Source organism: Rhamphochromis longiceps, linkage group LG3, assembly GCF_057381845.1.
Source record: "Rhamphochromis longiceps isolate RC_006_pf linkage group LG3, R_longiceps_female_GT1.1, whole genome shotgun sequence".
NCBI lineage: Eukaryota > Metazoa > Chordata > Actinopteri > Cichliformes > Cichlidae > Rhamphochromis > Rhamphochromis longiceps.
The window spans coordinates 14755267-14778022 of NC_140559.1; the positions used below are offsets into that span (position 1 = coordinate 14755267).

General features: G+C 41.7%; 2 protein-coding genes across 4 annotated transcripts; one reads left to right on the forward strand and one right to left on the reverse strand.

Moving 5' to 3' along the window:
* Window positions 1-43: 43 nt before the first annotated feature.
* On the reverse strand, window positions 44-21503 carry LOC146673056 (uncharacterized). Of its 3 annotated transcripts, none has more exons than XM_085401608.1 (6): window positions 21201-21503; window positions 19748-19917; window positions 17402-17727; window positions 17202-17309; window positions 15564-15890; window positions 44-201 (listed from the first exon to the last, which is right to left on the reverse strand). In XM_085401608.1, exons 3-6 carry the CDS (start codon window positions 17538-17540, stop codon window positions 44-46), a joined length of 732 nt encoding a protein of 243 aa, XP_085257734.1. In that variant the 5' UTR covers window positions 17541-17727; window positions 19748-19917; window positions 21201-21503. The 3 variants fall into 3 exon arrangements, with proteins under 3 accessions (XP_085257734.1, XP_085257731.1, XP_085257733.1); XM_085401605.1 differs by having other exon boundaries at window positions 19726-19917; window positions 21201-21265; XM_085401607.1 differs by lacking the exons at window positions 19748-19917; window positions 21201-21503 and having other exon boundaries at window positions 17402-19535.
* On the forward strand, window positions 165-4847 carry LOC146673057 (E3 ubiquitin-protein ligase TRIM21-like). The gene is made up of 2 exons (XM_085401511.1): window positions 165-371; window positions 2919-4847. Exon 2 carries the CDS (start codon window positions 2928-2930, stop codon window positions 4584-4586), a length of 1659 nt encoding a protein of 552 aa, XP_085257637.1. The 5' UTR covers window positions 165-371; window positions 2919-2927; the 3' UTR covers window positions 4587-4847.
* Window positions 21504-22756: the final 1253 nt, after the last annotated feature.

Consider the following 22756-nt stretch of genomic DNA (forward strand, 5'->3'; position numbering starts at 1 on the left):
TACACACTGTGTGTACTTTTACCACCTGTGTCTGAGACCTCCTTCAGGGTCCACCTGAAGCTCTCAGTCTGCTGTGGAAAAAGGAAATCCAGGTGAGTTTCTCCTGATCACCTGAGGCCGTCATTACTGTATGAACCCACACACCACTCCTCACTCCTCCCACCCGCTGCACACAGTCACTGAGTACAGACCGGCTGATTCCTGTAAAGGGAGAGGCAGGAAGAGGTGGAGCAACAGCTGAAAAACAAGAAGCTCAACGTCATTTTGCAGAAGTGAAAGTGTGAGAGAGCAGCAGCAGAGCTGCAGTCGAGTCCTGTTTGTCTCTAAAAGAAGATTCACTGGAGTCCATCAGGTTTCTCTCAGCAACAGTGGTGAGTGCAGCTGATCACACTTCCTGCTTCTACACAAATCTTCACTCTGTTCACTTCATCAGGGTCTAGAGCGCCACCTCATTCCTCCATGGTGCCACTTAGGCTACGTCCACACTCGCCCGGATAGATTTGAAAACAGCGCTCCGTGTCCACACTAGTGTTTTCAGTCGTTTTCACAGAGTTGTGCGTCCACATTAAGACGGCTGAAAACGCTTACGTTCCAGTCCTGCGCATGCGTGAAACGCAAGACGATTCGACCGGTCTCATTTCTGTCTGCCGCTTATTCACTTTCCGGCTGTTTGAAACGTCGCGGCAAAAGGTGGAGGAAAAGCACCGAGTTTTAAAATGGACTAACAATGAGGTGGAGTTGTTGCTGCGAGTAACACAAAAGTACAAAGTTGCAAAAGCGAGAGAGAAATAAAGAATTTGAAGAAAAGCTCTGTGGAGCATGTGCAGACTGATATTCATCTTTAATAGGACTGTCAAAACTGCAGCTGTATAATGCTCTCCACTATCTTTGTTTAATTGGTCACATGCCTGCATCACATGACTAACATGCATCATTGTTTTAGAAAGTCTCTGTTTTCACTGTTCACTGTGACACAAACGCACCGTCTCCAAATTATTTACTTTCCGGCTGTTTGAATCGTCGCAGCAGAGGTGAGCAGCGTGATAGGAGTGGATGTAGCTGTGGGTAATGAGAAAAGATGAAAAGAACGATTGATAACTTTTTCGTTAAGGCCGGTGCTCTGACACGGAGCCATCAACCTCTCAGTGTCTAACACTGGTCTGCAGACGGCATCAGATAATGAGACACATTAGATGGACTCTGAGCCCACTGACAGTAAAAGGGTGAAGTGTAGACATTTGGAAGAGAGCGGCCTGACCAGTTTCTCTGACTATGATACTGTAAAGCTGACAACATGATGCATTTACTGTGGTGAGTGTGCAAAGACCATGGCAGGTGTTGTGCCAAGGTAGGGATCCCCAACAGGATCTGTTTCCCTGCGTCAGGAACATCGGCTGGGCAGGGAAAGCGGACCCAACGCACTCCGCCTCCATCACGACCAACTAGACGTGGAAGGAGTGATGTTTTAGTGACAACATGAAAGATGAGTGTGACCGTTCAGTTTGTGGGTTACAACAGAAAATGATACATTTATTGTTCTCGTGTGTTATCGGACGGGATCATTTTAACAAACCGAGGACATTTTCCTGATAATTATCTGTATCCTCCTGTAACTTTACTGTTTAAAGAGCTAAAACCTCCAACATTTCAGGATCAATAAGTCCTTATAAGACGTGTTTGTGAGCTAAAAATCAAGAATGTGGGATACTGTTTGTCTGTGTCAGCCAAACAACTTCACATCTTTGTAACGACTGTTAAAAAGATGTTCATCCTGTTGATCCTGTTCATCTGGACGCTGCACTGTACAGCAGACACGACGTTGTTCAGTTTGTGTTTCAGATGAACCAGTTTGTGTCTGAGTGTGTTGCTGGGTCTCCACCAGTTACTCTGACAACTGAAGGTTCAAGATTTTTATTTTGACATTTGCACACAGGACCAACAGTCCATGCACAGTGGAATACTTGTGCAGAGCTTTCCAAGTCAAATCACACTTTAACAATATAAAGACAGAAAAAGCAGGAGGATAGAAATGAAGTCCGGAGTAGGGTAGTCGTACTATTTTCTATATACAAAGAAAAAGAAGAAAATGTACAGAGTGTGTAGTTCTCTACCTCTTATCGCACTCACAGTGTTGCACATTTGTTCCACAGATCTGTTTCACAAGTCTGTTGTGAGTGTATTGCCCGATGGTCAGTGAACCGATGATACATTCAAAGTGAGGTTAAGTAGTGCTGTGTTATTTTAAGTGTTCAGTGTGTTTTTGTTTGCCGTCAGTCTGACAGTTGTGGGGAAGAAGCTGTTGAAGAATCGTGTTCTGTGTGTGATGCTGCTGTCCGCTCTGTTGTGTCTGAGATTGTATGTGCAGCTTTGTATGTGCAGGTCCATGGATGCAAGTGTTGTTCCCATAATCCTCTCTGCAGACTTTCTGACTCTGCAGAGCCTTCCTCTCTGTCTGTGTAGTGTTTCCATACCAGACAGTGATGCCTGCGGTGAGGATGCTGTCTATCAGTCCTCTGCAGGCCTGGGTGAGAGGGTGGTGGTTCATGCCAGCTTTCCTGAGCAGCCGAATGAAATAAAGCCTTTGCTGGGCTTTTTTCACAGTTGCTGTAGTGTTGAGAGTCCAGCTCAGGTCTGATGTAACCTGCAGTCCCAGGAATCTGTGGCTGTTTGTCCTCTCCACCTCCGTCCCTTTGACGATAAGATGCTGCAGGGGAGGGAGTTCTTCCAAAAGTGCAGTATTCATTCCTTGGTCCGTGTTGAGGATGAGGTGAAGAAGCTTCTGTGATGAAAAGAAACTTAAAGAAGTCCAGACGCTTTTCTCTCCAAGCTCCTCAGACTACTGATGCTTGTTTCTCTCTTTGTAAAAATGAAATTTAAAGTGAATTTTGAATCAAATGTTTCTCTTCTTTCTCCCTCAGAGTGCAGACATGTCTGCTGCCAGCAATCTGCGATCTGAAGATCAGTTTCTGTGCTCCATCTGTCTGGATGTGTTCACTGATCCAGTCTCTACACCATGTGGACACAACTTCTGCAAAACCTGCATCAGTCAGCACTGGGACACTAATGACAGAAAGAAGTGTCCTATGTGTAACAGAGTGTTCAAGAGACGACCTGAACTAGACATCAACACTTTGTTCTCTGAGATGGTTGCTCAGTTCAGACGTGAAGCTCAGCAGAAAGCCAGCAGCAGCAGCTCAGAGCAACAAGCTGCCAAACCAGGAGAAGTTCCCTGTGACGTCTGCACTGGAACCAGACTGAAGGCCCTGAAGTCCTGCCTGGTGTGTCAGACCTCCTACTGTCAGACTCACCTGGAGCCTCATCTGACACTGAAAGGCCTGAAAAGACATCAGCTGGTTGATGCTGTGGAGAACCTGGAAGGCAGGATGTGCACGAAGCACGATAAACTCCTGGAGCTGTTCTGTAAGACCGACCAGACATGTGTCTGCATGCTCTGCTCTGTTTTAGACCACAAGAACCACGAGTTTGTTCCTCTGAGAGAAGAATATGAAGGAAAGAAGGCAGAGCTGGAGAAGACAGAGGCTGAGATTCAGCAGATGATCCAGAAGAGACGACTGAAGATTCAGGAGATCACAGAGTCGGTGAAGATGAGTAAAGATGCTGCAGACAGACAGAAAGCAGAAGGTGTTCAGGTCCTCACGGCTCTGATGGAGTCTGTTGAGAGACGCCTGAAGGAGCTCATGAAGGAGATCGAAGACAAACAGGAAGCTACAGAGAAACAGGCTGAAGGTCTCATCAAAGATCTGGAACAGGAAATCTCTGAGCTGATGGAGAGAAGCTCTGAGGTGGAGCAGCTCTCACGCTCTGAAGACCACCTCCACCTCCTCCAAAGCTTCTCCTCCCTGAAAGCTGCTCCACCCAGCAAGGACTGGACAGAGGTCAGAGTTCATCCACCATCATATGAGGGGACTGTGGGGAGAGCTGTGGCTCAGCTGGAGGAGACAGTCTGGAAACCCATGAAGAAGAAGCTGTTTGAGGCTGAGCTGCAGAGGGTGCAGCAGCATGAGGTGGATGTGACTCTGGATCCTGATACAGCTCATCCTAAACTCATCCTGTCTGATGATGGAAAACAAGTGTACTGTGGTGATGTGAGGAAGAATCTTCCAGACAACCCAGAGAGATTTTCTTACTATGCTATTGTTTTAGGAGAGCAGAGTTTCTCTTCAGGCAGATTTTACTTTGAGGTTCAGGTTAAAGGAAAGACTGAGTGGACTTTAGGAGTGGCCACAGAGTCGATCAACAGGAAGGGACAAATCACACTGAGACCTCAGGATGGTTTCTGGACTGTGATGCTGAGAAATGGAAATGAGTACAAAGCTTGTGCTAAGTATTCAGTCCCCCTCTGTCTTCATCCTGGTCCTGAGAAGGTGGGGGTGTTTGTGGATTATGAGGAGGGTCTGGTCTCCTTTTATGATGTAGGTGCTGCAGCTCTGATCTACTCCTTTACTGGCTGCTCCTTCACTCACAAACTCCACCCATTCTTCAATCCCTGTAGCAATGATGGAGGTAAAAACTCTGCACCTCTGATCATCTGTCCTGTCAATCAAACTGATCAACGACTGATTTAATTGGATGAATGATTGATTTTTCTTGAAGGGAACAAATGAACATATTGAGTGTAAATCCTCTACAGTCTCCATGTTTCTATAGAATCTGATCATCAGGACTCTGATTCACACTTTGATTCTCATGGAGTTTGATTTGAACAGAAGAAAAGTTGAATCAGGAAATGTTCCCACTGATGGAGACTCGAGCTGAAGAGCAAATATCAGAGAACAAATGTCCAAAAGCTTCATTTCCAATAAAGTTTGTTCAATGCTTTGAGTGAATCCAGACTCATGTGTGGCTGTTATACGGAGCATCAGAGTCCAGCTGAGTTATGTTGGATACAAACTGCTTATTTTGGCTCTGTGAGGAGTTTTGTTCACTGAAAACTGATGAGACGGATAATATTCAAAGAACTCTGTAGAGATTCATGCATCCATGTTCTCCACCTGCAGGTGTGGAGGAGAAAGGTGGAGCACAGACTGCTGCATCCTTCCAGTCACATCATTTTGATGATTATATTTGCATGTTGTGATGATTTGGGTTAAAGACAAACAGAGTTGAACGGCTGCAGTCACAGCATGAAGACGATGCTGAAGCTGAGCTGTCAGTGAACATGTTTCACTGTGATTTGATTTGAAGAATAGAAAGTGTGTGTGGCTGCTGACAGCTGCAGTCTCTGCTAGTCTGCATAACACACACACAACTTTCCCCCTGAGGCAACGATGCAGCAACAACACAACAGCTGCAGACACACACACACACTGTTAAAGAACACTTTACTGTTTAAGGCAGAATTCCTCAGTAACAATGATTTGAGTCTACTGTGTCTACTGTGGTTTCCAACATACAATCTACTGAAACATGTTTTTCTTTCTGCCGTACAAACTATTTGATCACAACATCTTTGCTTTTTTCCTCCAATCGTTTATTCTGATTATTTTATTTAGTTTAACTAAGAAAAGCTTAAAATTTAACTCTTAACCTGTGTAGGAATGTTTAGCTTATTTTAGAGTTTAGAAATATGTTATCATAGAATGTAGAATTATTGTAGGGACACTGTTTGTAAAGTAATAAAGGCCTCACTCTCTTGTGAAGTTAGGAGTAGATTTTAGAAGGCTTCTCCCCCACTGAGTGGAAATTCCCCAGAGGATGTCTTAAGGTGGGGGTGTTAACATTTGTAACTGTGGGGGGAGTTTTATGACCCCTAGGGAGTCATCTACACCCACAGTGTTTTAACTGTCACGCACACACATCCACACGCACACTCACTCATGTGCACTCACACATACACACAGGTATGCGCACACACTCACTCACGAGCACTCACATAGACACGTGGGAACGTGCACATGTAGGCATTCACGTGCTCGTGCACATACACACAGACAGAGTTTGCAGCACACCGTAGGGGGGTTTTATGATGGGGTCACTTCTATAAAGCTGGCTGTAACTAACAAAGGGGTGAAGATTTTTGCAGAGGGACACCGGCCTCATCTTCCCTTCTAGAAGTGCATGCTTAAATGAAGAAGAGTAAAGATAAATGAAGATGAATAAAGTTTTGTGAAAATGACTACTGAGTCCGGTGCCATCTCTGGATGCTCGAGGAATAAAAAGAACCGGGGTAAAACTGATTTCTCAACAGTTTTGGTGCCGAAACCCGGGATTCGCTCGAGGCTCAGAGATGAATTGGCAGAGCTGAGATCGTGAAACGAGGCGAACAGAGAGCTAGCTCACATGATTAAAAGGTAAGCACGACCTGTTTATTTTCGAACCGTGCATATTGTCCATCCATCCATCCATCTTCATCCGCTTTATCCGAGGCCGGGCCCGTGCATATTGTTTAAAGCCTAAATTATCTGTTCGCTAAGTTGAACGTATCCCAGTGTAAATTCACTCAGTAGAAAAGGCGGCTAGTGACCGCCTCAGTGCGACTAAAGCAAGAGACTTTTTTTTAAGAACTCCAAGTTGATGTTTAGCGCCCCGTAAGGATATCTCGGTGCGTTAAAGCAGGAGACGTTTGTTACGGATTAATAGAATCGGTGTTTCATCCGTCCTAGTCATTAGGAAAAAAAGTGGCGGTGTGTGATCCGTCCCCGTGCGTTAAAGCAGGAAACGTGTGTTATTATTAGTTAGAAAGCGGGGCTGAGAGGCCTCGTCGCCAGCTACGGGCTGCGCGTGTCACGGGTTTGGTTACCCCACCTAGTCTCGGACGCGGGGCTAGGACCTGAAGGCAGGAGATCCAGGGTGGTGACCTGGGGATTTGTGGCTCCTTAAATAACTAAGTCGGGGAGAGGTCCCTGTCACAGTCTGAAGTATGCATAAAAGCAGGATTGGTTGCTTTCGCCAGTTAGATTCCGAGCTGAGTTGAACCAGTGCCTGATGCAGAAGGAGGACGGTGTAGTGTGTGTGAAAGCGCCGTTAGAGTCGGCGTCTCGTCTGAAGTACGGGAGTCAATTAAAGTAATAAAAGAATTCGTGTCTAAAAGTGTGTGTTTGTGGTGTGCAGAAATCGCGGCAGGAGGCCGTGTCGCGAATTGTTGCAAGCTGTGAAGTCAATTGGGGGGTTTAATTTGGTTTTATATTTTTTCGGGGAAGAGAAACCGCAGTATCAAGTCCGTGGCGCAAGTTTTGAACAATTCGTGAGGTGCACGAGCGGTGTGCCGCTTGGGGCGTTGTCCTGAATCAGCAGAAGTGTCTCGCAGAAAGTTTGAATGGGACTGCGAGAAGCATGAAGTGTGTGTGAGCCAGCCTCGAGGGGGCGGGTTCACAGGTGGGACGAACGAAGAGTAAAGTGTGCGTGTGTGTGAGTGAGAAAGAAAAGGTGGGGGCAAGTGACCAGCCTGTGAGTGTGTGTGAATTCCTTGATCATAAAGAGGGAGACAAAGTAGATTAGTTGATTTTCTGTGAAATAATAAGAGTTAATAATTAAGAAATTGTAGTGATCAAATATGAGAAAATGAACTAAAGTAAATAAAGCAAATTAAAGAGTGGATCAGTGTTAGACTAATGATAAATAAATTGATAAAATTAACAGTGACATTTAAAGTGATCAAGTACTCAAGGATGAATGGAGAATTTGATTGCTGACTGTATGAGAGCTGTTGGGCTGAAAGGAAATGAGGTTGAAGGAGTGAGTTAACAGGTTAATGTGGGGTGAAAAAAAAAGAGAGAAAAGAAAATGATGAAAACAAAGAAAATAAAGTGTGGAAGTGGGAGTGGGAAATTGTCTCCAACTGGGAAGCAGTGACGCTAGGTCACCTTCTTCCCCTGCTGGTTTTATGATGGGGTCGCTTCTATAAAGCTGACTGTAACGAACAAAGGAGTGAAGATTTTTGCAGAGGGACACCGGCCTCATCTTCCCTTCTAGAAGTGCATGCTTAAAGATGAATAAAGATGAATAAAGATTTTGTGAAAATGACTACTGAGTCCGGTGCCATCTCTGGATGCTCGAGGAATAAAAAGAACCGGGGTAAAACTGATTTCGCGACACCTGATTTAAACGTTTAATTTCTCATTAACTCAGACTTTTAATTTATTTCCTTGTTTAATGTATTATTTCTTTATCCTTGTTTAAGTTTTGCCGATCCTTTCTGTGTAACCTGTTTAATCTGACCTTTGACCCTTTAATTTTAATTTAACAGTACTCTTGTTTTGACCTTTGACCTCTTTATTCCTTATAACCAAAAAAACCCTTTTATCTGATATTTTCACCTTATTGATTGATTATATATATCTATTATATTTTCTCACCTTACCTTATTTTGACCTTTGACCTATGTCCTTGTTAGCCTTGATCTTCCTTCATCAAACGTGAAATTTCTTTCACCTTTGAACTTAAAGCTTAAATCAAACCTTTGTTAAAAAGCTTCTTACCAACTTGTAATTCCAACTCTCTGCATTAAACACGTATCTTATCATATAAACACTGGATCACTGAGAGAACTTTAGGCAGAACCAAATGAAGCAGCTGACCTCGTCAAACTCACAGCGACAGTAACTGACAGTGAATTATTTTAATCTTCTTCATTGTATTTGTTAGAAACATTTATTTTCCTTTAATTGGACTTTGGTTAAGTTCAATCCGATGTATTAACCGACCTTTGAGGTGAAGTGCAGCTGCGAAGAACGCTACGGCAGGCAATGAGGTGCGTTTAATGTCGCTCTGTTAATTTGAGCGTCCATAAATTGAATGTCTTATTTTTTCTTACTTTATTATTGCTAATTTATTGGAGAATTTGGCCATTTAATTAAGATAGATTTTATGTTGTTGGTGGTAAAGATCTGGATGGATATTTTACTTTATTCTGTGTTTCTATTTTTCAGTTTTACTTTTCAAGACTTGGTGAATTGCCTTTTTCTACTTTTTGTTTAGTTTTGTTAAAATTAGCAGCAGTGAGAAGTGTTGTTGTCGGTCTTGAATATATTTGATGTAGCCCATACTGTTAAGGTAAGTGTCATGTTTTTAGTTGTTAGTCTGATGAAGAATCTTTTACTTTTCTCCAAAAGTTGATTGTGTTTATCTGGACATAGTGTTTTTCAGGTCCAGCTGAATGCAGGTTTCCCCAGTCTTATACGTGTCAGGAGCATCAGCACAGCTGAAATGCATTTTTCCTAAGCACCGCGTCTCTGTGGCTTTTAAACCCCAAAACACGCTAAAACAAAAATGGGTCCACCCCAAGGATGGGGTCCCCCGGTGTAGTAACCTCGTTTCTTCGAACATCGACGTTCATTCAGGAAACCACAGCTGCTAGTTGCACTCACCACACGTTTGTCTTATCTGCCTATTATGTAGCCTTCACTTCCTTTAATAAGAGCAAATTTTCCACTATAAACACAGAGTCTAACAAAAGACTGGAGACTGTTTTGGTCATTTCCCTCAGAGTTTGTATGTTTTGTTGTTTTTCTGGTGATGAGCTTCAAACAGCAGCAGATTGAGACTCAAATAGAACCTAATAAAATCAGTGAAGCTATTCATTGCTCATGTCATCCATCAGGGAGTTTCTTTAATATCATTACATTGTTTGCTTTTAGTAAATGTGGAAATTGAATATGAATTCATTTTATGTTTTTCTTTTCTTTTTTATTTCTTAATACCTAACTGCTGCACCTGTACTGCCCGTATCTCTGCAGATATACTGTATAGCCACTCAAAACTGATGTTCAGATAAGAGGGTGGGAGCCGCCTGTTTTCTCTCTCCACTATAATCCCTGACAATTTTATTAGTTTGGGCGACCTTTACATGTAGGTTGTTGGGATCACAGCAGAGTTAGAACAGATTGGACATGGTGTTTGTTAAATGTCCGAATGGCCCAGGTGGAAGAAGCTGTTAGTGAATCTGGAGATGTGGGACCTGAGGTACCAACATACAACACTGTAAAAAATGACGGATGCCACCAAAGTAAATAGCAACATTTTACTTTGTTGTTTGCATCATTTTTAAAAATGTATAATTTCTATTTGCATTTCAAGTTATGAAAGGTATTGATTAAACATGTTTATGTTTTTTTTCTTTAACTGTTTTCCACTCGGACTATACAAGAGGTTGAAGATACTATTACATACGGAGAGAACTCCACACCGGGTGTAGGCTTGCATGACTAAGAAACTATTTGAGGCAATTTTGTGGAGTTTGAGGTTGGACTCGGCTGCACATGTGTGCTTAAGCCGATCGATGGCTGCAGCCTCTGTGGGAACTGAAATCAGCCCGTCATCGATGCAGAAGTGTCTCTCGACAAAGTGTCTTGTGTCTGCTCCAAAGTTTGTCTCGCCTTCCCAGGTGGCTCGTCATAGGTAATAGATGGTTACTACTGGTGACGGGCTATTACCAAAAATATGCACCCGGGCGTGGTCTTCCTGCACTTTGTCACATGAGTAGAAGTAATCAACAACTTTTTATTCATTTCTATTCTTATGAGCACAAGAGAGGGGGGGGGGGGGCAGGTACTAAAGATGAATAGCACAGCAATTAGTTGAATAGACGTTAAAAGAGAAGGTGTTTCAACAGCTGTTGTCTGCACCCTTGACACAGGAGAACAGAAGACTTCACCACCAGGACCTCCCCACCAACTGGGTGTCACCAACTTTCTCACAACACCTCACTGTGACCTACACAGATAACCAGTGTGCAGCTTTGAAATATAACATCCAGAGTCTATGTGACAAATGGCTAAACAAGTGCCATCATAGCAGGGTGAAGGGTGAACATGGTAACATAGAAGATGCTCTCCCAGGCCTATTACTGCCTTCTGGTCATAATGTCCACTCTCTTTCAGTGACCTCTCACCTTTAATATCCTATGACCTTCATTGACCTCTGACTTTCAGTGACCTCTGACCTCCTGTTGCAGGTGTGTGTGTGCTGCTGCTGTCTGCACTGACTGTTTGTGCAGGTGAGTAGATGAAGTGCACCATGGTCCAGGGCCCTATTTCAGGAAGCCGGTTTAGTGCAAACTCTGAGTAAGTACACCCTGAGTGAACGAAAACTCTGGGTTTTCGGTTTCACAAAGCGAGTTTAGATTAATTCTGAGTGAGTCACTATGACGACACACTCCGTGAAGCTAACCTGCCCCCTAGCAGGTTTACTTCAACTAACCCTGACGTTCTCCGCCTCTGTGTCGGAAACCTGACTGTAGGAAGTGTCAGACATGGCGTGCCCCTGCCTTGAAGAGCCAGTAGATGTTGAAGCCCAAATTCTCCGCAGAGCTCTCCGCCGGGAGAGAGTGATTAGAGCGCGTTTGGACATTTTATCATTTCCTGATGATTTTCTGTGTGAACGTCACCGTTTTTCAGCACAATCTATAATTTATTTGAATAACATCCTCAGGCCTAATATTGCTCATGTGACACATCGCGGACATTCCACAAAATTCCACAAAATTGCAGGTATCAGGATGAACAAAACTTAATTCATGATGTGGTGATACTTGAACTACTACTTAAATTTTACATTTATTTTCACGGTTCCCAGGCGTGATTGGCTGTACAGATGGCACTCACATTCCAATCATTGCTCCTTCAGTAAATGAAGGAGACTATGTGAACAGGAAGTCTTTCCACAGCATTAATGTACAGGTACATAGTTCCCTGTAGCATTTCAAACTAACAAATTATTTCATTATAGTAATGGATGCTAATTTGTGTTCTCTGCACTGTGAAGATCATATGTGATGCTGCCAACATTATCACAAATGTGGAAGCCAAGTGGCCAGGCTCTGTGAGTGGTGGTGGTGGAGGACCCCCACCTGTTTTTCGGGCCTCCGCTTTTTTTCTGTTGGCTATATATATATATTGTATTCACCACAAATAAACCCATCTAAAAAAGAAATTGATCAGTTTTTGGACAACATAACTCTTCCAAAATTATTGGACACTCAAGCAATGGCACTGGATTCACCACTGACACCAGGTGAACTCCAGGAAGCCCTGATAAGTATGCCCAATAATAAGGCTCCAGGTCCAGACGGCTTTCCTGCAGAATTCTACAAAGAATTCTGGTCGATTCTAGCACCAGTTTTCTACAGAACGTTGTTGGAAATTAAAGAAAAGGGCAGACTTCCATCAAATATGAATTCTGCAAACATTAATCTCCTGCTAAAACCAGGCAAAGACCCTGTATATCCCTCAAGCTATCGTCCAATATCCCTTATAAATGTAGACCTTAAAATAATCTGCAAAGCTCTCTCAAAGAGACTGGAGAAAATAACCCCCCTCTTAATTCATCCTGACCAAACTGGTTTCATAAAAGGTAGGCACTCATCAACAAATACACGTAGATTACTTAATTTGATAGACTACTCATACAGTAAAAACCTAGAAACTACAATATTCTCTTTAGACGCATTTGACAGAGTTAACTGGAAATTTCTATTTGCAACTTTACACAAATTTGGTTTTGGATCCTCTTTCATAAACTGGTTAAAAATATTATATAATTCCCCAACAGCTTGTGTTAGAACAAATGACCAGACATCCTCCAGCTTCTGTCTCCTGAGGGGCACCAGGCAGGGATGCCCACTCTCCCCTTCACTGTTTGCAATTTTTATTGAACCACTAGCAGCAGCAATTAGACAGAATTCAGTAATTAAGGGCATAAAATGCAAGAACGTGGAACATAAAATCAGCCTTTATGCGGATGATGTGTTACTCTTTCTCCAAAATTCACAAACCAATATCTCTGGGGTGATTGAATTGATAAACTCTTTTGCAAGAATATCAGATTACTCAATTAACTGGTCAAAATCTACAGTCCTACCGATTAATTGCTCCTTCCATAATTCCTCTTCTACACCACTGCAATCGGGAAATATAAAATATTTAGGTATTAATGTTTCTCCTAAGCTTGCAGATCTAACTAAATTAAACCATATCCCACTTCAAATCAAATCAAATCACTTTTTTATTGTCACATCACATGTGCAGGCACACTGGCACAGCACATGCGAGTGAAATTCTTGTGTGCGAGCCCCACAAGCAACAGAGATGTGCAAACACAACAACACAAATGAGCAAAATACAAGAATGGCCAACCTGAAACTAATAAATATATGTACAATATATAATAGTGTATGCATTTCTGGATGTGTATACTAAATATTTTCCTACGTGTGTGTGTGTGTGTGTGTGTGTGTGTGTATACACATTTTTACAAATTAAATAGTAAAAAAATAAAATAAAATAATAATAATAATAATAATAATAATAAAATATATAAAATATACAGAGTTGAAAATGTGCAAAACAAGTGGCATTTATATACAGTGTGGAGTGCATAATGTTGAACTTTTAAAGAAGGTAGAAGATGATCTGGCTAGATGGAAATGTCTACCCATATCACTCATGGGAAGGGTTGCCGCTATAAAAATGATGATCTTACCAAAAATAAATTATTTATTCTCAATGATCCCAACTAAACCGCCACAAGATTGGTTCAGATCTCTAGATTCATGTATGTCCAAATTCCTTTGGAAAAATAAACCCCCACGTATAAGCTTAAAAACACTACAAAAGACCAAGGATAAAGGAGGACTAGAACTGCCTAACTTTCAGCACTACTTCTTAGCCAACAGGCTTCAGTTTATCTCAGGATGGCTAAAACACACCCTCTTAGATGAACCTTGGCTAGATGTAGAACAAGCACTCTGCAATAATCTAGAGATCTCAGACCTACCATTTATCAGCTCAAACATCCAACGACATGAATGCTTTAAAAGCATCAACATCAGCTCTTCTCTGACAGCATGGTGGGAGTTTCTAAAATTGACGGCGTCTTCATTAATCCCATGCAAACGTACACCTATCTGGATAAAATATAATAAAATAACGTGTTAAATGGGTGGAAATCCCTAGATCAATGTTTAAATTAACACTCACGCATTGACTCTGTCGGCTTTGTTTTGCCATGCATGCTCCCTTTCTTTTGCAGCTGAGGCTGTGTTACTTTTTTTCTGCAAAATTTGCATGTTATCGGCATATGCTGCCATCAGAATTTCGGCCTCAAGCGCTGTAAAATACATTGACCGCGCCTTCTTTCCCTCCGTCTCCATGGTGACTCGCTTAATCTGTGCTCCACTAATCAGGGCTTTATGTATCCTCGTGCGCGCGCTTAACTTGGGGTTAAAGCAACTCCGCGTTGATTGAACTAATTGTTATCAGCCTTTCTGAAACCGAATATTCCAAGTTGGACAGTTCGGGGTTACTCAACCCTGAGTATCGTTTTTCACTCTGAGTTTTCTAAACCGGCTTCCTGAAATAGGGCCCAGGTATAGGTGGAGTTGTCTCCATCTGTGGGCTGTTTCAGGGTCAGACTGAGGTCTCCAGTTTTCAGCAGGTCTTCATTCATCTTCGTTCGGTCTCTGTAACGCTGGTGCTGTTCTTCAGGCTGGTCAGAGCCGTTCTCATGTTTCTGTCACACTGAATCTGCAGTAATGCATCATATTCTATAAAATCATATGTTTGTAGTGGCTGTCCTGTGAGGACCACGTCTCTCTAAACAAACAGCTGTTAATGAGCTCACAAACACAGGCCTACAGCTGGATTTGAAAAAGTCCATTCAATAGAAAATCAACAGTCACAGCTGGATTCAAAGGCTTGAGCTCTGTGTGACATGGTTACCTGTCAGCATCTACAGGGGGATTCAAATATGAAGGAAACATGAAGGTGGTGCATTAGAAAAACTGCTGCTTTCAAGTGCAGAGCAACAAACTGTTTGAACTGATCCAACTTTATTAACACAGACAAAGATTTGTGCATCAGCTGTTTGCTGCTATAGATATAATCCAGCTGATGTGGAGAACTACATGTGACACTGTGATGCAGCCATGAATCTGACTGATTTCTTTCCATTTTCAAAGGTTGATGCATCAGTTAAAGTCCTTAAAAAGCTCAGAAATAAAGAGAAAGGTTGGTTACAGCAAAGAGAGGCACTGGCAGCCTTTAAGACACTAAACAAGAGAAACAGATCAGAGAACATCAGACTGAATAAGTGGAATAAAGTGAAACAGAGAACTAACGCTCCCTAAGAATGGAGCTGTCAGAGGAAGAGAGCAGCAAACTGAAAGTCTCTGTTAGCTGCAGAGCTCTGAAACTTCACACAGCTTTGGATGATAACATGGAGAAAGGATGTGGAGATGTTCACACTTCTGCTAGAAATCATCTTCTAGTTATTGTGACTCAGATATGACTGATTATAGATGAGGACCAAAGAAGGTTGTTACTGAGATTTGAGCTGACTTAGCTTAGCCTGTGTTTCAGCCACATGCTAAACAAACACATGTTCAGAAACTAGAAGATGTTACCTTTCAGATGAAGTCTCACACATGAACTTTGCTCCTACAGTTCATCTGCTGAAGCTTTTACATTTGGGAGGAAATCAAATAAAAACCAAAACAGCCACAAACATCAGACATGCTAACACTGTGACATTATTGGATGGAGCCACTGAGACTGAACCACCATCATGAGTCTGACCTCTGACCTTTGACCTGTATCTACAGCACTGACCTCTGACTTTCAGATCCACTTGTTTCTCCATCATGATGTTTCCCTCCCTGTTGTACACGGTGCAGGTGTAGGTGGAGTTGTCTCCATCTGTGGGCTGTTTCAGGGTCAGACTGAGGTCTCCAGGTTCCAGTAAGTTTCTCTTCATCTTTGTTCGGTTCTTGTATTTATCGTCCTGTTCTTCAGGCTGGTCAGAGCCGTTCTCATACATGTGGACCTTCCTGTTGTTTGCATCCTTCCACTCCACTTTAGCATCTTTAGGCAGGCAAACTGTGGTTTTGCAGATCAGCTGGACAGACTCCACCCCTGAATCCACCTCCACCCAGGGGACTGAGAGGACAACAAAGCACAACATGAGCTGTAGTGAAGGTTACTAATGTTCTCCTCATGACCTGTTACAGAGGACTTATTTCTGGTTTGAGCTCAGTGTAGACCACAACATTTTACTACAAAAACTAAAACACACCATACTTATAAAAGGAAATTCACTGCAGTGGTTTGAATCAAATCTATCTAATTGATTCCATTTTGTTCATGTAAATGAGGAATTTCCTTGACAAATAAATATTAGGCAGGGATTTACATCGAGTTCTGTGTTGGGACTATTTCTGCTGACATAATATATTTAAAAATATTAGAAAACAATAAAATGCTAGAACAATACTTGGTTCTATACAATGTAATGTAAAATTATTGTATATTATTTACATAATTGTGTTGAACTGTATTGGGGTTTTTGTTTTTAACTTCTTCTTTTTTTTTTCTTTTTCTTTTTATGTCCCGTTTGGATCTTTAGCCATCAGAATTGTTGTCTTGAGGCCAAGAAAGATGCCAAGGGGATTTATTTTACCCAGTGGATCATCATGGCCTTGCCATATTGGTCCATTTGATTGACCTTTATTATAATTATGAATTTATTTTATTTTCAGTTGCTACAAACGGGACAGACATAACTGTGGGATAGGACAGGGAGAAAGAATGAAAGAAAGAGAGGGAGAGAAAGAAAACCAAAGGGGAGAAGAGACGATGAGAAGGGGGGGAAGATAGAAAAACAAAAAAAAAAAACTCTTGGGTCACCTGTATGGAGAAAAAAAAACAGAAGAGAAAGCAAACAACAAAGAGCAACATAATAAAAAAACAGCACCATCACAATAAACTAGCTAGCCATAGATATCAATAGTTACTAAATAATAAACGATATTGTGCAGCACGCAAGATAAACAGCGCACAGTGTGCTTTGAGGCAGCAGCCAAGAAAGCTGTAGTCCACGTCTGTGAATACCCATGTGTACACCTGTGTGCATACCTGTGTGGATCAGCATGCTTGCATTCCAAAGGTTTCTCCATGTAATTTTTTTTAACTTCTGCTGCCCTCTGTGTCAGATCAATGCAGTGAAGCACACACACTGTTTAGTAAAGTCATGTTGTGGAGCTGTTTCACTGATCAATGACTGAGTCTGAAGGAGGTTTTCTGACTTCTGGAACAAACCTGGAAGTTTCTCTTCAGCTCTCTGTATCAGCTGTTTGTAACTCTCAACTCTTTCAGCTTCTGGAACAAGTTTGTGTGAGCCACAGTCGAGGAGCCAACAGAGGACACCCGCTAACCATCGGCATTATGGGTAGTGTAGGAGGAGACACTCACCTGACATGAAATAGTGCCGGAAATGAAGTAATAGACCTCCAGAAACCACAAGAAGAACCAGAAGAACCAGGAGAACCAGGAGAGCTTTGGCCCAGGATGGAAATGGTTCTGTGGAGAAACATAAAACAATATCAACATGACTGCTGAACACTGACCTCAATCTCCTGCACTGACACCTGGTGTTTTTCTACATGTCTGACCTTTGACCTGCAGCACTACTTTCTGTCTCAGGATGTCTTTGTCCCTGTAGATGGTGCAGATGTATCCTCCACTGTCTCTCTCTGTGGGGTATTTCAGGGTCAGACTGAGGTCTCCAGTTCTCAGCAGGTCTTTGTTCATCTTTGTTCGGTTTCTGTAAAAACCATCCTGGTGATTAAGGTGGTCACTTCTGTTTGGATACACACTATCTGCTCCAGGTCAGAGTAAGTCCACTCCACTGTGGTGTCCTCAGGCAGGTCAGGTGTTGTTTTGCAGGGCAGTATGATGGAGTCTGAGCCTTCCTCCACCTTCACCTCCACCTGCAGGTCTGAGAGGAAAATAAGCAGCAACAGTCACACAGATGGTAACTGAAGCACAACTGAGTATTTTATAGTCCTGACCTCTGACTCTGTCCTGTAACACTCATCATAGATAATAATGTCCTCTGACTCTTTGATTTTCAATAGTAACTAAGGTGGATCTAATGAGATGTTGCTATGGTTACAAACGACCAAGTCTCCCTGTGAAGCACACACACGTTTCTGCATGTTATGTAGAAAAGGTCTGGAGCTGAAGAAGGAAAACTTTCTCCAGGACTTTAGAAAGAAAAGACAATAAAAATTGGTCTGTAGTTGGATAAAACTGTTGGATCCAAGTTCTACTTTTTAAGACTAGGTTCCACCACAGCATGTTTAATGTCACCAGGGACACACCCAGCCTGAAGACTGTCACTGATAATAGAAAGCAAACACATACCAACAGTGTCAAAAACATCTTTCAGTAAACGAGATGGAACAACCTTCCGATTACAAGCGAACTCCCAACTCTTGAGCCACGATCGCCCCAATGAAGAATGAATGAAGAATGAAGAATTTAAAATGTTTTCACATGCTGCTCTCGATGCTACAGTACATGGGGAGTGGCGGTAGGCAGATTAAGAACTGAGTTAATAATGCTAAATAAAATATGAGGTTTGTAACAGGTTTGTAAGACACAAAGAGTAAACTTTAAGAGTAAGTACTTAATATTATGTCACTTATTTATGTGCAAATGTTTAATAATGAAGAACATTAAAACATTACTGTTGGCCACATGTCGGCAAAGTTATGTGACATTAGCGATGTTTGTACTTTCAGTGTTTACTTGATTTTAAAGCCTTTAAATATACGCCGTTCAATAGTCGACCTTCATCTGACAGAGAATGTGATGATTTTGTGGATAATTAAAGTCAGTCATATATCCACAAACACAACAAGCTGAAAGTCAGTGATGCTGCTCGGTTTGCAGTCCTGAACATCACGGCACAAGCAGGATTCACTGCACTGTTAATGTGAGCTGTGTTATATTGCTGCCTCTGTTCGGTGGTGTCGAGCCAAACGGACTTTAACGTGTGTTTGAACGAGCTGACGGTTCACTCGTTAAGCTGAAAGAAAGATGCTTTTATCACAGGAGTCACACATGTGTCCACTGCACCATCTGGAACTCTTCTTGTTTAGCACTCGTAATGACACAAACACTAAATCCTCCTGTTTGTAGCAGTGTGTACACCTGAGACTGTCACCTGTCTGTCTGTCCTGCACTCTCTCTCTGTTTCTTTCTCTCTGATTGTGGAATAAAAGTATGAACATGTGTTTATAAGTTACACTTGTGTCTGAATCCTGCAGCTTATCACACATTTGATTTCCATGTGTGACGACTGCAAGTGTCCAGAGTGAGGACAGACTGAGGGACCCACTGCTGCACATCATCTGTGAGGCTTTGCAGCCCTGATGATCCACCAGGACAAACTCAGCAGTGTGTGAGGAAGAGGAGGAGGAAGAGCCAGCAGCAGCTGACAGATGGAGAGAATAGACAGACTGTTCCCTGTTTGTGAAGCACTGCTAGAATAGGACTGCTAGTTGCAGTTCTATGAAGCTTTGAGTATTTTGGATCAGTAGCACTGCTGTGTTTGTTGCATCATATTGCTGTAACTGTTTATATGCTTTATATATTCTGAGGTAAGTTGATCTATAGTGTTACATCATATTCTATAAGGATGTTATGTGTTTGTAGACTTTCTGCCCAGTTTGACCCATTTAGCAGAAGTCAGCCTGTTTAAGGCTCTGATATCTATTCTGTGTGACTTACAGCAGTTATGACATGGTCTGATTTTCTCACCCAATAAAGGAATATTTCATATATCAGTCGACTCTTCATTCTATCAGACACAGTTATCACAGCTCCTACATTTTGTTTTTACACATATATGTAAGCATTGAGCCAAATTTAGTAATGCCAACATATTGAGATTTTAGCTTGTAAACACACTTCTTGTAGTTGGTCTGACCTTAACTGTAGCAAGCTCTCACTTAGCTGGTCTTGCAGTTGCTCCAACTCCATACTGTGTGTGACGATTCTGTAATCTCACACTGCTTCTCAGTAGCACCGCTGATCCCACCGCTGCCACCAAATTTTGTTGCACACTTGGATTAAAATGAATTGAAACCAGTGTGGCTTTGTGAGTTCGCCTTTACTGCATCTGCAAATATATACATGGACATAGCACAAGTTACACACTTTTGCAGTCTCACACAACTCTTATAGGCGCACTGCCTTATGGGTAGTCTTTAAACTCAAATCACTAATATTTCTTACAGTGTAACAATGAAATAAACATAAACAAAAGATAGTGTGATCCACCAGTCTATATCTGCTGTGATTACAGCCCGGTACAGGTATAAATCCACAAAAGTGCCACGAGGTTTCCACACAATCTAATGAATTAGATCTAGCTGCTAATCGTTAGCATTAGTGATTTGACGTTCTGTATCGAGGCTTCGAAGCGTGTGTAGAGTAATGGAGGGGGCGTTTCCGCGAAGCGCGTATCGAGGCTTGCTTCATTTATGGGAGGAGCTGAAAATGATGACGTCCGAAGCCTTGCTGTCCGGCTGTACCACGTGTCTGGTTCAGGAAGCGGTTCGAACTTTGCCGCAAGCTATGACAGCGATATAAACCCCTCAGACCCCATTCAAAATGTGGATGTTTGATGGAGAGTTGCGGTTAGTGAGAGTTACAGACAGTTTGGAGAGAGTTAGAGACAGTTTGGAAAAAAAAGAAATCGCCTACGACCTGCCACAGTGGAGAAACTGTTGTTTTTGAATAAAAACCAATGATGTGTCCCCTAAACACTAATCACTGTCCTTGCCTCAATGTTACAAAAGCACAACCACTGTCCACACCTCACCTCACAGTATATGATCATTTCCATTTTAGGCATTTCCAAATAATCATTTTCCATACTGCCAGCATAAATATACACAGTATATGTATATGTATATGTATATGTAGCTGTTGCTGTTCTGAGAGTCTATTGTGCAATTGGTGTGATATGCCCATGTAGAAAGGACGGCACTGCAACGCTGGACTTGCCCTTACTCTGGGCTCCCTCTTTATTCTGGCAACTGGTACAAAGAAAACAGCACACAGTCTTCATTAACAATCTGCAAAGCAACTGCAACATTCAGTTCACCAGCTTGGGAGTTTTTTTCCTTTTTCCTTTTCCAAACATAACACTTAACAAATGACTAAGATATATTTATACAACACAACATCAACAAAAGCTTTCTTTTAAAAGTTCTAGCTGAAACCAAACTTGTGATCGTATAGTAGCAATATTATTTATTTATTTTTCTCCTTTTTCCTAACCAACAACAACAATAACATATAAAAACAGCTTTTCTATTATAAAACAATCATCATTGTTCATCTTTTTTTTTTCCTATACAACAGCATCAATTAAAACTTATACTTAACAGCGCCTACCTGGTACAAAGAAAACAGCACACAGTCTTCATTAACAATCTGCAAAGCAACTGCAACATTCAGTTCTGTTAAAAAGAATTAGAACAATCACAATCTCATAGAGAAGCATTAGAGCTGAGTGCAAGTCAAAAAGCACCCGACTAGCTAACGAGTATTAGCTTAGCATGCTAACTAAAAATGCTACTCGTGAATAAAGTTACTACCCATGCATCAAAATGCCTGTAACTTTCGGGATACATGCTAGTACTGCTTACAATCAAAATACATGTTGACAATTACCACTATGAGGGTGTTTTCATTAATACAATTACAAAATTGACAACAGTATCACTCACTAGCACCTACCACCAGCTTGGGAGTTTTTTTCCTTTGCTGAGGCATGCGCTGTGCAGCAATTTGGAACCTTAACAGTTGCAGTTGCTGTGTTTGTCCACCAGGTGGCTCCAACTATTCACAAAGCACATCAATTTTGAGGAAATTCATTAAGCTATTTTCTAACTCTGTTACATACTGCATCACTACAATATACATGTTTTACACACTCCTTTTGTTGTTGACATTTACAGGCTGTGTGCAAAAGGCCACACTCTTCAAATTCATGCCAACTAATATTTTTACGTCCAGTAGGTGTCCTACTAGAGCAAATGAAGCTTCAAGAAGCTTCGCGTTGGGGTGAACCAATTGGATGAAAAGCTTCAGTGCTTCATGAGGCTTCATCTGCCCATCACTAGTTAGCATCACGGCTAATTCACATCGCTACCAATAACTTATATACTAATGACACATAGTGGGGATTAACGGCCAACTTTCCCACATTCTCTGCAACCACGTGGACTCATCTGTAGATACATTTTAAGTTATTTACCATCTTGTATCTGCTTACCTGCAAATATATACATGGACATAGCACAACGTTACACACTTTTGCAGTCTCACACAACTCTTATAGGCGCACTGTCTTATGGGTAGTAGCTGGGCTTATTTACTCCCGCTAGAGCTGCTCATTTTAGGGGATACTCCCTCTTGTGGTGTAACGGAGGAATAACTACGCTTCCTGCACTATGTCATTTTTGGAGACTGGGGCACACATTATTTTACCACAATCAAAGAAAATACATATTTGAACAATCAGACCATTTAACTAACTATAATATTGTAACTAAAGATTATGGAGGGGGGGGGGGTGTCCTGTTTTGTCCACAATGTCTTTCTTGTCCTTACATTTGTCTCTTATATATAACACATCTATATATACACTGTCAAAGATACTTGAGTGTCTTTGAGTGAAGATTTAAGGTGATAGGAAATATAAATAGCTGCAACTTGAATCTTTACTGAAGCTCAGTATTTGACAAAGAGTTCACTCACATGAATTTCCCTCACACGCGCTGTACCAGTGTACCTGCACATGTGATGTGACAATAGAAGTGATTTGATTTGAGAGTTCAAACTCACTGCTGTAATAACTAATAATGATTAATATAATAACTATAATATTGGCCAGCTCATATTTACACTGATTAGTCTCATGAACAACATTAACTATTTGTTATTTA

Bases quoted from the DNA above. Each gene is read 5' to 3' on its own strand.
- LOC146673057 (XM_085401511.1), top strand. From the start codon at position 2,928: ATGTCTGCTGCCAGCAATCTGCGATCTGAAGATCAGTTTCTGTGCTCC.
- LOC146673056 (XM_085401608.1), bottom strand. From the start codon at position 17,540: ATGAACAAAGACCTGCTGAGAACTGGAGACCTCAGTCTGACCCTGAAA. The intron at 17,310-17,401 runs GTCAGACATGTA...GTTTCTCCACAG, and splicing joins AGTAGTGCTGCAGGTCAAAG to AACCATTTCCATCCTGGGCC. The intron at 202-15,563 runs GTCAGTGCTGTA...CTCCCTTTACAG, and splicing joins AGTGGATCTGAAAGTCAGAG to GAATCAGCCGGTCTGTACTC.